At 44.8% G+C, this 12,793-nt stretch overlaps 1 protein-coding gene across 1 annotated transcript in view; it reads right to left on the reverse strand.

Moving 5' to 3' along the window:
- The window catches only part of Rassf3 (Ras association domain family member 3), a 69,862-nt gene that overhangs the window by 5,264 nt on the left and 51,805 nt on the right, over nucleotides 1-12,793 (reverse strand). The window contains exons 2-4 of the mRNA XM_048360291.1: nucleotides 6,528-6,635; nucleotides 3,408-3,636; nucleotides 315-424 (exon numbers count right to left, since the gene is read on the reverse strand). Coding sequence (XP_048216248.1) covers nucleotides 315-424; nucleotides 3,408-3,636; nucleotides 6,528-6,635 — 447 coding nt within the window. The remainder of the gene's footprint in view (nucleotides 1-314; nucleotides 425-3,407; nucleotides 3,637-6,527; nucleotides 6,636-12,793) is intronic.

Below are 12,793 nucleotides of genomic sequence, written 5' to 3' on the forward strand. Positions count from 1 at the left end.
GTCAGTTTTCAAAGTTCAGCTGGATGAGAGTAATTTGGAGGTAAGAAGGGGGTGAAAACGACTGTCTATTAAAAAAATGCTAAAGTAAAAATTTTATTTCCTTCTTCTGGAAGGCACAGAGCACTCCAGTGTTGTAAGAGAATCACACTGCAGGCTAACCTTTTAGGTTCCTTTCTGACAATTCAGCTCTCTCTCCTCTCTCCCTTCTTTCTACCTCCCCCCTCCTTCCCTCCTCCCTGCTCATCCTTAGACTAGAGCAATAAAACAGAGCCAGCTGTTCCATATGGCTCAAAGCTATGAGGCACATTGCTTACCTCTCCAATTTCATGTTCTCGAAGAACAAAACTAAGCGTGTCTGTTCTGGGCCCTGCCACCAAACGCAGGTAGAGAGGGTGCTCCCGGTCTGAGAGTTTGCAGGCGTAGACTGGGTGAGGAAACAAGCACATGTTACAGAACAGCATTTCAGACCCTTCCTCCAGGTCACAGCAACAGCCCCCAGCTCCCCAGCCTTCAAGTCCCCATCCTCCCCCTCCCCTCTGCCAAGACCCCACAGGGGGACAACAACAGCTACTCCATTCCACCCAACCTGCCCAACAGAACCCTAGGTCTTGCTTAGAAAAAAACCAATCTCCCTCCCGGAAATGAAAATGACAGGGATTTTTTGTTTGTTGGTTGGTTAGTTTTGTTTTTGTTTTTTGCTGTTTTTATGTTCTTTCCTTTTTGTTTTGTTTGTTCTTTTATATGTCTTTGGGAGGCTTAGGGGAGGCAACCAGTGCAGCAATGGTACTCACTGGACACTATGTTGAAAATGAACTATAAAATTTGTGGGTGAGGATATGAGGGAAAAACATGAGAGTAAGGGAAGGAGTAACATTGTCCAAAAAGAAGGTACTCATTACCGGACTTATATAACTGTAACCCCTCTGTACAACACCTTTATGATAGCAATAAAAAATTAAGAAAAAGCTGATTTCCAAGAATAAATTTAAATAGATATAAGTTCCCATAGATGCTTAGAATAACGTTTCTTTCTTTCTCATTCACTCATGTATGCAATACTGAGGGGTTTAAACTAAGGCCTTTGCCTTGCTAGACAAGCCCTCAACCACTTGAGCCACAGTCTCCAGCCCTATAATTCTGTTCCTTTTAGAAAGCAAAACAAGAGAACTTTTTTTTTTTTTTGCCAGTCCTGGGGCTTGAACTCAGGGCCTGAGCACTGTCCCTGGCTTCTTTTTACTCAAAGCTGGCACTCTACCTCTTGAGCCACAGCACCATTTCCAGCATCTTCTGTTTATGTGGTGCTGAGTAATGAACACAGGGCTTCATGCATGCTCGGCAAGCACTCTACCACTAAGCCACATTCCCAGCCCCCAAACAAGAAACTTTTGAAAAGGATTTCAAAGCTGGGCACCCAAAGCTCAAGTCTGTAATCCTATTCAGGAGGCTGAGATTTGAGGACTGTGGTTGGAAGCCAGCGTGGGTAGTAAAATCCACCACTCTTTCTCTACAACTAAATACCAAAAAAGAGAAAGCCAGAAGTGGAACTGTGGCTTAAGTGGTACAGTGCTAGCCTTGAGCACAAAAACTGAGGAAAGTGCCCCACGACCACATTAAGAAAGGGGAGGGGACAGCTTTAAAAAAAAAAAAAAGAAACTATATCATCATCAAAAGAATGTGAGTTCAAAGCTATAGGAGCAGACTAAAGAAAACCTGCTAGTTACAACCTAAGCAATCTGAATACAAACTCTGGTGGCTTCAAGCATAGCTTTCTGTCTCATCACACACACACACACACACACACACACACACACTGATGCACCAACACATCACACACACACACACATCACACACACACACACACACAGAGCTGGGTAGTAATGAGTGATTTGCCAGTCATGAGGGTAAAGTTTCATCAGGATGGTATCCCTTTCAGATCACATGGCTCTAGTCCAAAGACAATGGCAAGATAAGCTGAGCTTCTCTGAATTGCTCTGATACTTCCAGATACGGCTTCATTGTAGGTGACAATTTCCTGTGACACATGCCTTCGCCCTAGGCTCCACCTGTGGTCTCTGGAGAATAGGAACCCTGACCTGGGTATCTCTGTATTTATATTACAGGACCTCCCTCATGCTGCCTGTGCTCAGCAAATGTACGCACACTCAGCAGCTAGATCCATTTTATCCTGGGAAATTGATAGATGTTACTGTCGTGGCCTAGGTAGCTTTAGTTTACCCAGCAAAACCAGAGAAGCTTAAACGGTCTCCTGTGTGCAGGTACCATTTCTAAATTAGCACAGAGAATCACTAAGTGGCTGTTGTCTACAACTAGCATCAATTTCTGCTCAACTGTCTTAACCAAAATATTCTATTCCATTTCATTCAGTAAGTGGATATTCTTTTTAGTCAACAAAGGTGGGCATGTAGTTCAGACACCCAAGCTCCAGTGGAAAATTACATTTACCTGGTTTTAGATGTTCCTAAAGTTTCAAGTACTGTGACACACACGGGCCTCCCCATCCTTGGGGTGTCAAAGGTTGGCAGGTCCACCGGGTGAATAAGTGTGCAGATGAATAACAAACATGAGCTGTGCTACTGAGAACTTCAAGCCTGCAAATATCCTTTAGTTCCTAGAGGGCATCAGCACCAACACCAGTCCCCATCAAAGCTGCCTTCTGGCCAGGTGCCACTTGGCTCACACTTGCAATCCTCCTTACTCAGGAGGCTGAAATCTGAGGATTGCAGTTCCAAGCCAACGTGGGTAGGAGAGTCCCTGAGCCTCTAATCTCCAAATAACCAGCAAAAAGCTTAAACTGGAGCTGTGCCTCAAGTGGTAGGGTGCTAGCCTTGAGCAAAAACACCCAGGGACAATGCCTAGGCCCTGAGTTCAAGCCTCAGGACTGGCAATAAAAATCCAAACAAAAATAACAACACCAAAAAAACAACAACAGGGGCTGGGAATGTGGCTTAGTGGTAAAGTCCTTGCCTAGCATGCATGAAGCCCTGGGTTCAATTCCTCAGCACCTCATACACAGAAAAAGCCGGAAGTGGCGCTGTGACTTAAGTGGTAGAGTGCTAGCCTTAAGAAAAAGGAAGCCAGGAACAGTGCTCAGGCCCTGAGTCCCAAGCCCCAGGTTTGGGGGAGGGGAAAAAATCTGCCCTCCGTACATATATCCACATCTTCCAGAAATGTCTGCTACACAGGTGTCTCTATACCCCTCAGACCCACAGCTCCTCATCTCAAAAAATGTGAACAGCCAGACAACAGCAAATAATCATACTATTTCCAGAATCTGCCCCAGGAATCTGACACCATCTGACACACATACATGCATCAGTCATCCTTCTGTTCATGAGGCTGAGAGACATAGAAGCAGAGCCCACGTCACCTTAAGCACCCAGCAATACCTTGGTCTTCCCTGTGACAGCGCTTATAAAGTGCAAACTTGGCCGGGCTCTCGGTCACGAGAAACTTTTTGAGCAAGGCCTCGATCACTTCTCCCACGGTGTTCGTGCTGCTGATATGAAGCGTGTTCATGCAGCTGGGAGCGAGTTTCCCCGGGCTGGGAGAAGTCTGTGAAGGTTTGCAGAGTTCCATCTGCACTTTAATGAAGCCAGTGTAAATCCCATTTGAATTCTGAAGAGGGAAGAAAAGCCACATTTAGCTGGTAGCCAATGTACGGAGAAGGAGCAAAACAAACTATACAAGCCCACAGGAAGTTGACCTATACTTCCTCTTGCTCTTGCATCCTAGATCTTTGCAGCAGAACTTCACCCCAAGGGAAGGACCTCAGGAGGAGGTTAGCATATGGAAGCACTCCCTCAGGCCAGGTCTGCAGCACAGATGTGGCCAGCAAGCCTTAGCCTCTGGAGGAAGCTTCAAGTGAAAGGTCAGAGCCCACTACTGGATTGTAGTCCAGTGCAGCAAACCCTAGAAAACCCATAATCATCTGAAAGCTTGGGGGATAGGTCCAGGCTCAATGCTCAAGAGGCCCCCTTCTGGCCCACAAGGAGTAATCAAGGAAAAATAGCAAGTCACAATCAGGGCTCTGAAATACTGAAGTTAACAGTGAGCTGACAGTAAGAAAATAAGCCGGTTTGATTCCTAGTGGCCATTAGGATGTGCTCTAGATGACTGATTCTGCTTAACCTTTATTGAATACAGAATATTTATCATATTAGCATGGGAGGCATTTCAGGTGCCTCAAGCAGCAATGTGTGTGTGTGTGTGTGTGTGTGTGTGTGTGTGTGTGTGTGTACACACACGACACATGTACGCACTGGTACTGGGGTTTGAACTCAGGGCCTCCAGATCTCCCTAAACTTTTTCATTCAAGATTGGCACTCTACCACTTCCAGCTTTTTGTTCTGCTGGTTAACTAGAGATAAGAGTGTCACAGATTTTCTGCCTAGGCTACCTTCCAACTGCAATTCTCAGATCTCAGCCTCCTGATTAACTAGGATTACAAGTGTGAGCCACTGGCACCCAGCTTCTGCAGTATTAAAAAAAAAAAAATTCAACCTATTCTCTGTGTTCTAAAACATGTACCTACTACTCTTCATTGCAGAAACAGTATCATGGTCTTCTCAACTGTACTTAGAAAAAGTAAGTAATTAATTGTCATTGATGTTTGTTTGGGGGTTGTTTTGGCAGTACTGGGGGTTTGAACTCAGTGATTTGGCACTGATTAGGCAAGTGGTCTATCTCTTGAGTCACATACCCAGCCTTCTGGCTATGAGAGGAAGAAAGGGCAGGAAGGCATAGGAGAGCAGGAGGGAGGGAAGGGGAAGGGGGAGGGGGAGGGGAGGGGGAAGGGAGGGGGAGGGGAGGGGGAGGGGAGGGGGAGGGGGAGGGGAGGGGGAGGGGGAGGGGAGGGGGAGGGGAGGGGAGGGGAGGGGAAGAGGAAGGGGAAGGGGAAGGGGAAGGGAAAAGAAAAAAGGAAAAGGAATAGGAGGAAGGGAGGGAGGAAGGGAGGGAGGGAGGGAGGGAGGGAGGAAGGGAGGAGGGAGGGAGGGAGGGAGGGAGGGAGGGAGGGAGGGAGGGAGGGAGGAAGGAAGGAAGGAAGGAAGGAAGGAAGGAAGGAAGGAAGGAAGGAAGGAAGGAAGGAAGGAAGGAAGCAGGCTCACTTTGGAAGAATGAAAAATACTCGTGATGACCTGCCACTCCCCCTTGGGCAAAATGCCACTGGAGAGAGAGCTCCTTTATCATAAGGGTTTATATTTAGAAGCTCTTCCCCAAGGCTCACCAAATTGGAGGCTGTTTTAAATAGGCCACCCTACCATCACTGAATTTATGAGTTCACAGACAATATTATTTTGATGGGCTAAAAAAAAGCAGGGTCCCACAGTCCTGGAAAATGGCATCCAGAAATGGCAGGAACAGAAAGGAAGATATGGGTTCCGCCTTCCATTTGGTGATTCATGAGTAGGCATGGATGCTCATTACTTCCTGAGGAACTGTAAACTTTGCTGCAAGGTCTCATTTCATTTTTGCCTCCTCCCTCCCACACCCCATTGCCCACTGGGCTGCCAACAGGTGGCAGACAATGTGGTACCACCTCTAACACCACCCACTAGGAAACTAAACAACTGTACTCTTCAATCTCACACTAACAACCCAGTGGAGAACAATCTTAATTAGATTCCCATCCATGGGCAGAAAAATCTTTCTAACACTTCCATATATACTTCACACGAAATAGAAATCATTTGAGGTCTCAGAATGTGTTACCATCTACATGTCACACAATAATAAAACTCCTTTATGGGGAGAAGAGTCATAAATCTTTTAAGATGTAATTTTTAAATGTTTCGCTTTTTCTCCCCTTTTGTGGTATGGGTATATTTGGACTCCGGGCCTTTTGCTTCCTAAGCAGGTGTTCTACCACTAGAATCACACACCCCAACCCCTCTTCCTTTTGTTATTTTTCAGGTAGAATGTCAGTAGTGCCTGGTGCAAGTCTTGGACCTTGATCCTCCTACCTATACTTCTGGCTTTAGGTTCCTGGGATTATAGGCATGCACCACCACAACCAGGATATTTATTAAGGTGGGGTCTCTCAACCTTTTTTGCTCTAACTGGTCTGGATCCAAGCTTCTCCATTTCCAACTCTTTTGTAGCAGGAATTACAGGTATATGCCACCACAACTGGCACGTTTTGCTTTTTACGACTAACCTTTGCTGACTTCTCACAAAGCTACTTCAAAATAGGACTTTACTTGAAAGGTATCAAAGTAACCTGTTTTCTTGTTCTGAATATCTTGATCACTGAATGAACTTCTTCTACAAATGTGATTCAGATATTTTTAAATACCCAAACTTTGCTATTAACTTATTTTTATCCTTTTTTAAAGCACTCTACTACTTGAGCCACTGCACCACTTCCAGCTTTTTCTGTTTCTGTAGTACTGAGGAATCAAACTCAGGGCTTCATGCATGCTAGGCAAGCACTCTACCTCTAAGCCACATTCCCAGCCCTACATTTTTTTTGATAGGTGTCAGTTTTAAATAGTATTAGGAGTACTTACCAAGGTCATCTTCAACTTGTCTGTGACAGCTAAGTTGTATTTGTGAACCTTCTCTTTGATTTCCTCTTTGCTGAGGTAATTGTGAGTTTCCTTCTCTTTCTCCACATCCTAGAAGCAAAACAAGCCAAGCCACACATGAGCAATCGTAGAAAACATGCAGAGAGGCCAGGATTCTTTTACCTTCCACATAAGAGCAACTGGGTGTCCTTTCCAGACTCATCCCCAATTGTGGTTTTTACCCCCAGACTAGTCTTTCTAGGGGATACATCAAACACCACTCATCTGTCAGCAGCTAAAAGCAACACTTCATTATGTATTATTTTACAGAGCTCTTTCCTAAATTTCCCTTTTGCAAAAATATCCTTCTCCTAAGTCCCTGCTAGACCCGACATTTTTATTTTAAACCATATTTTAAAACACATATCCAAAACCTTCTCTTTTAGTACATTCTATTAATGGGATGGTTTTCACAGCTTTACAGGCGTCTTAGCAAAAAGTACAGTATTTTAAAAATACTCAAAGCCAGGTGCTGGTGGCTCATGCCTATAAATAATCCCAGCTACTCAGGAGGCTACAATCTGAAGACTGTGGTTCAAAACCAGCCCGAGCAGGAAAGTCTGTGAGACTCTTACTTCCAACAAACTGCTCAGAAAAAGCCAGACATAGAGTTGTGCCTCAAGTGGTAGAGTACTAACTAGCCAAAAAGAAGCTCAAAGATAGTGCCCAAGCCTTGTGTTCAAGCCCTAGGATTAGCATAAATAAATACATATATAGTAGTCATTAGCCAGCACAAATCACCTGACCTGTCAAACTATACACACTACCAGAAGGTATTATATCTCCCAAACAACTCTGCATGCTAAGATACACTCACCAGAATTCTTCTACCTACCTACTGCTACTCCCCTCTCCCACTCCAATCTCATTCTCTGTCTCCACACACTCTGGGAAGGGATGTGAGAAGAATTCATTAATAATTTGTTGTCTTAAAAAGCTTGCCCGCTGTGTGACATTACACAGTAGCTTACACAGGATCACAAATGTGATCACAAATCACCAAGCGTGTGTTCTGTGACACTGACAAAGAATGCCAGGCAGCTAACTCATGTCACATTTAACTCTGCCAACAAAGTAGGCATTGTTACTCCATTTCCAGAGGAGATGAAGTTTGAGGAAGCAAATGAACCTGTCAGGAAAACAAGCAAACAAGAAAAAAAAAACCCTAACTGCTCGGTAAAGGGGATGAGACTTGAGACTTGTCTGCAGCTTGACTCCAAAACCCACCCACCTGTAGGTATCTCTGCCTGGTTGTTCTCATTTAATCCTCCCCTAGTTACTGTCAAGGAAAACAGGATATTGACAGATGTTATCAACTAAGCTCATCTAAAATCAGGTCTTTTATGTCATTTCTGTGAAACGAAGGTATTCTATAGGTCTCCAAGGCTCTTCTGTGGGCAAGCATTTGAAAAACCTAAAGAAAGGCTAATCAGATTCAGACTTCTGGAACAACTCAGAAAAAATCTTCAAAATCAAGAGAGGAAGAGCAATTAAAATCTGGTGATTTATTCCCCCAAAGCAAGCCTTTGAAATCTGCCTCTTTCAGCCAGCCAGAACGCACCAGCCCCACAGCTGGACACTCTCCAAGCAGGCATTTGTTCCCACCTCCCTCAGGCTCTGAGCTAGTGTTATAAATACACCCGGAATGGCCACTACAGAGCTAGCGGCAATGCCATATAGAGTATAAAATGGCCCCTCAGCCACTCAAGTCTCAAGTTCTTTTTAGACCCTAAGAGGGGTGTGCCCACTATAAACCATCTTGTATTTTGAATAGCAGCATGAGCCTAGAAAAATCTCCAGGGCCAGAGTATCCATAATGCTGGAGAAACACACCAGCTCATCCCTGGCTTCAGGGCAGTCCTTGGGGAACTTTTTTTTTTTTTTTTGCCAGTGTAAAACTCTGAGATAATCTTATTTTCGGTGTTGCTGGTTAGGAAAAGATAGGAGGGATGCTGTGCAGTAAATTAACTATTTTCCTTCCCCCTTTGTGGAGCTGGGATTGAACCCAGGGCCTTGCACATCCTAGGTAAATGCTGTATCCATGAGCTAGCTACATCCTCCAGCTCTCCAAGCAACTTTTCTAAAGCTCCAGTGACTAATTCCAAGGACACAATTTAATGATGTGTTGGCACTGCTGCTTGCGCTGCTCTTCCTACTTTACCTATCTAGTGACTGGCCATAGCTGAAGAAGAAAATCAGACAGCCCTCACCTCTACATTCATGTCTAGGTATCAAGCATCTAAGACTCCCCAGAGCATATATAGTTGTTCCTCAGTATCTGCAGAGCACTGGCTCCAGGATCCCCCAGACATATCCATATCCCTGGATGCTATTGTCCCTTAAGTAAAATGACAGAGCACTCACACAGAAGTCACATACATCCAGCACATACTGTAAATCATCTCTACATTACTTATGATTCCTAGTACAATCAGAAACGCTATGCAAACAGTTGCTATACTCTGTTGTTCAGATAATAACAGTAAGAAAAAAAGTCTATATCTTCCAGAGAGACAAGTGGTTAATTGAACTCAGATGGATCCCACAGATAAAGAGGGAAGACTATATTTTTTAAAAATCTGTACAGGAAAGCCAGGCACCAGTGGCTCACAACTATAATCCTAGCTACTCAGGAGGCTGAGAATTGAAGATAATGGTCCAAAGCCAGAAAGGTCTGTACTCTTACCTCTAATAAACGACCAAAAAAAAAAAAAATCCCACAAACAAAAACAGTAATGCGTAGCCAAGCATGGTCAAGGACACCTTGCAATCCCAGCATGCAGGAGGCAAAGGCCAGAGAATTATCAGTCCTAGGCCAACCTGGGTTATACTGCAATACTCTTGACTCAAAAAAACCAAGGGCTGGGGAAAGTAGCTTAGTGGTAGTGTGCTTGCCTAGCATGTACAAGGCTCTGGGTTCCATCCCCCACATATGAGAGAGTGTCACTGGCATGGGATAGCTAGCTGGCAAGGCAGGAAAGGTGCTGTGGAAAGCATAGCATTTCACCAGACCCCAAGCTCTGCTCCCTAGTGTGCTGTCAACTAACCTGGCCCTGGGCACTAGCCTTTCTCAGTCTGTTCCTTAGTCATTTCCTCACAATGGTCAACGCTGAGAGCATTTCTAAGGTGCATCTTGACCCATCAGGGGTTGACTGCAAAGATCTGATGCTGCTTTCACTGGGACAAAATGGTTCTATGTAAAGAATCAAGGAAACCACAGACTCACTATTAAAAACACACTCAATGGCTAATGGCTAATTACACACACACACACACACACACATACACACACATACATACACACACATACACACAGACCTCTCTTAGGGGCTTCAAATAAGTGAGAGTTCTAAGAATGATGAGAAAAGAATAAAAGAGTGATTAAAAGCAGAGAGAAGGCTGGCCAATTCTCCTCTCCCCACCCAGTACTGATTACTTGTGATTCTTTATATAATGATATATAATAATATATTATTTAAACTCAGGAACCTTGTGCTCACTCAGCTTATTTGCTGAGCCATGCCTGCAGCCTGACTTTTTGCTAGTTATGGAGTCTCAAGGACTTTTCTGCCAGGGCAGGCTTCCAACCAGTCTTCAACTTCCTGAGCAGCTAGGATAATAGGTACGAGCCACCATACCTAGGTGGCTGCTCAGTTCTGAATCACAGCCTTTGCTGCTGGATGTGACTACACACTCATCCCCAGGCCACAGTCAGCAGTCCCAAACACTTGAGAAACATCAAAAGACCAAACCAGTTTGCAAAGAGTAATTTCCCCTGGATCACCCATGTTTAAATAACTGAGACACTCCTTCGTAACAATCATTTTTCCTTCTCGAGATTAAAAAGCAAGGAAACTGCAGGAAGCAGCAACAGAAATGAGCTGAATTCAAGATCTTTCCAGGCTAACCAGTTCACTATTAAAACATGAACTGGAAAGAGGGGTGCTGGTGACTCATGCCTGTAATCCTAGCTACTCAGCAGGCTGAGATCTGCGGATGGTGGTTCAAAGCCAGCTGGTGCAGCAAAGTCTGTGAGACTCTTATCTCCAATTAGCTACAGAAAAGGCCAGAAGTGGAACTGTGGCTCAAGTGATAGAGTGCTAGCCTTGAACAAAAGGAGCTCAGGGACAGCACCTAGGCTCCAGGCTCCAAGCTCCAGGACTGGAAAAAGAAGGGAGGGAGGGAGGGAGGGAGGGAGGGAAACTGGAGCAGGGTACTTTGGCTCACACCTTCAGGAGGCTAAGATCTGAGGTTGGCCACTGAAAGTCCATGACACTCTTATCTCCAATAAACTACTCCAAAAACGCCAGAACTGATACTGTGGCTAGCCTTGAGAAAAGAAATCTCAGGGATAGCGCCCAGACCCTTAGCTCAAACACACACACACACACACACACACACACACACACACACACACACACACACACACACACACACCCACCCAACTGGAAAGTAAATCTCAAAAAGCAACCAAAGCTCTCAGGCAGAGCTGAGTCTTGTGGTTTCAGGTCAACTCGTGCAGCAATGGCACTGGAGATCTACATACTGAAGGCCTTGTACCTCCATACCTCCAGCAAAAGTGTGCTGGGAGTTCTCTGGGCAACTGATGCCAGCAGGAGCTTTTGAAAGCCACCACAAGGCAAGGCAGACAACAATGGCAAATTGGTGCTTTCACCTTCATCTAGCACAGGCTGAGAGTGAGCAAGGAAAGCCACTTCACAGCAATTACTGCATACAGGGCCGAATGGACTGTGGTGGCAGGAGAGAAGTCACAAGCTCAGGCCAGGGTACTGGGGACACTGGCTTCATTTGGTGTCAAGCCAGAGAAAGACTCCTAATGTTGGAAAAATTCCAGTCCTTTGAAAGAGACTCTCCTTTCTGCTTCCCAAAGGATGAATCTTCTTCCTCCCTCTTCATACATGGTTATTCATTTCCTAACACCCATATTCCCAGCATTTGCAGGAAGAAAGAAGACAGTAGAACCCAGAAGGGGCAAAAGTAAAAGGGTAAAAGCAAAGAGCCTGAGAGGGCTAAGCAGTAGTGTGGCAGGCGTGGCACAGAAAACTGATCAACAGCCCTCTTCACCATGGAGGCAGAGAGAAGCTGGAAGGCGCACACAGCGGTCTGTGGGTCTGTGAATAATGCATCCATACTGCTCTCAGAAGCCAGGGACTGGCTGATGGCATGCCTGAGTCTGCTGGACAGGTTGTCAGTCAGCTTTGTCTGAATCCAGAGAGCATTTGCTCCATGCAAAATTCTAACCCTCCTTCTAATAACTCCAGCTATTACAGCAGGCAAGCCTTCAAGAGCTGCCCTCCATTTGGCTCCAGCTCGGTTAGCCTTAGTTCCTGAGTGGGGCACAGCACTGTTTGTTTTCTCCACTGTGAACTTTTCACAGTGATACACCCTGTTTCAAAGACACTCAGGGATTCCAGAGCATGGCCTGCTCTCACAGGTAGACAGCAGGCTGTCTCAGAATAGACCTCTGCCATTCTGAGCAAAGGGTCTGAGAATTGCTTTATACTCTTCTGGTTAACTAAATATGCAAACAACAGACACCCAAACAAACATAAGACCCTTGAGAGTGACTTCAAAAGAAAGTATGAAGATGAATCTGCTGCTAACTCTCTAATTTAGCCAAGTAAAAAATGTGGACTGTGGTTAGACATACTTAGGTCTGAAATCATAGCCCTGCCACATTCTGGCTGTGTGACCAAAGGCAAGTTATTTAAACTCTCTGGGCCTCTGTAAAATGTGCAAAACAATACCATCTTTACACAACTATGAGAATATATAATATAAGCCATGATTCAACAACTATTTATTGAATGCCAGGCTGTGGGCCAACCACTTCAAGCTGGAAGACAGTTTGTGGTCTGCCTTTTGAATCTCTTTGGCTGGCAGCCTAGTAAAATTTGTGATTCCCCTCCCCGCCCCACTTCCTTGTGTATTTAGGGTTTCGTAAAAATTTTTTATCACAGACCTCTTTGAGAAATCAAATGGGATTGGGGACATCTGTAGGTCAATAGTAGATACTTTCCTAGACTGTATTAGGTCATGGGTTCAATTCCCTTGATGAAGGACGATGAAAGACAAGGACAAAGAAAAGAAGAAAAATAAAGGAAGCTAATAACCCATCTTCCAAGGGGAGCAAAATGCACTGTTTTCTTTTTTCTTTTGTGTGTGCAATGTTAGGGTTTAGGTTAAGG

This window comes from Perognathus longimembris, chromosome 1 (assembly GCF_023159225.1).
Source record: "Perognathus longimembris pacificus isolate PPM17 chromosome 1, ASM2315922v1, whole genome shotgun sequence".
NCBI lineage: Eukaryota > Metazoa > Chordata > Mammalia > Rodentia > Heteromyidae > Perognathus > Perognathus longimembris.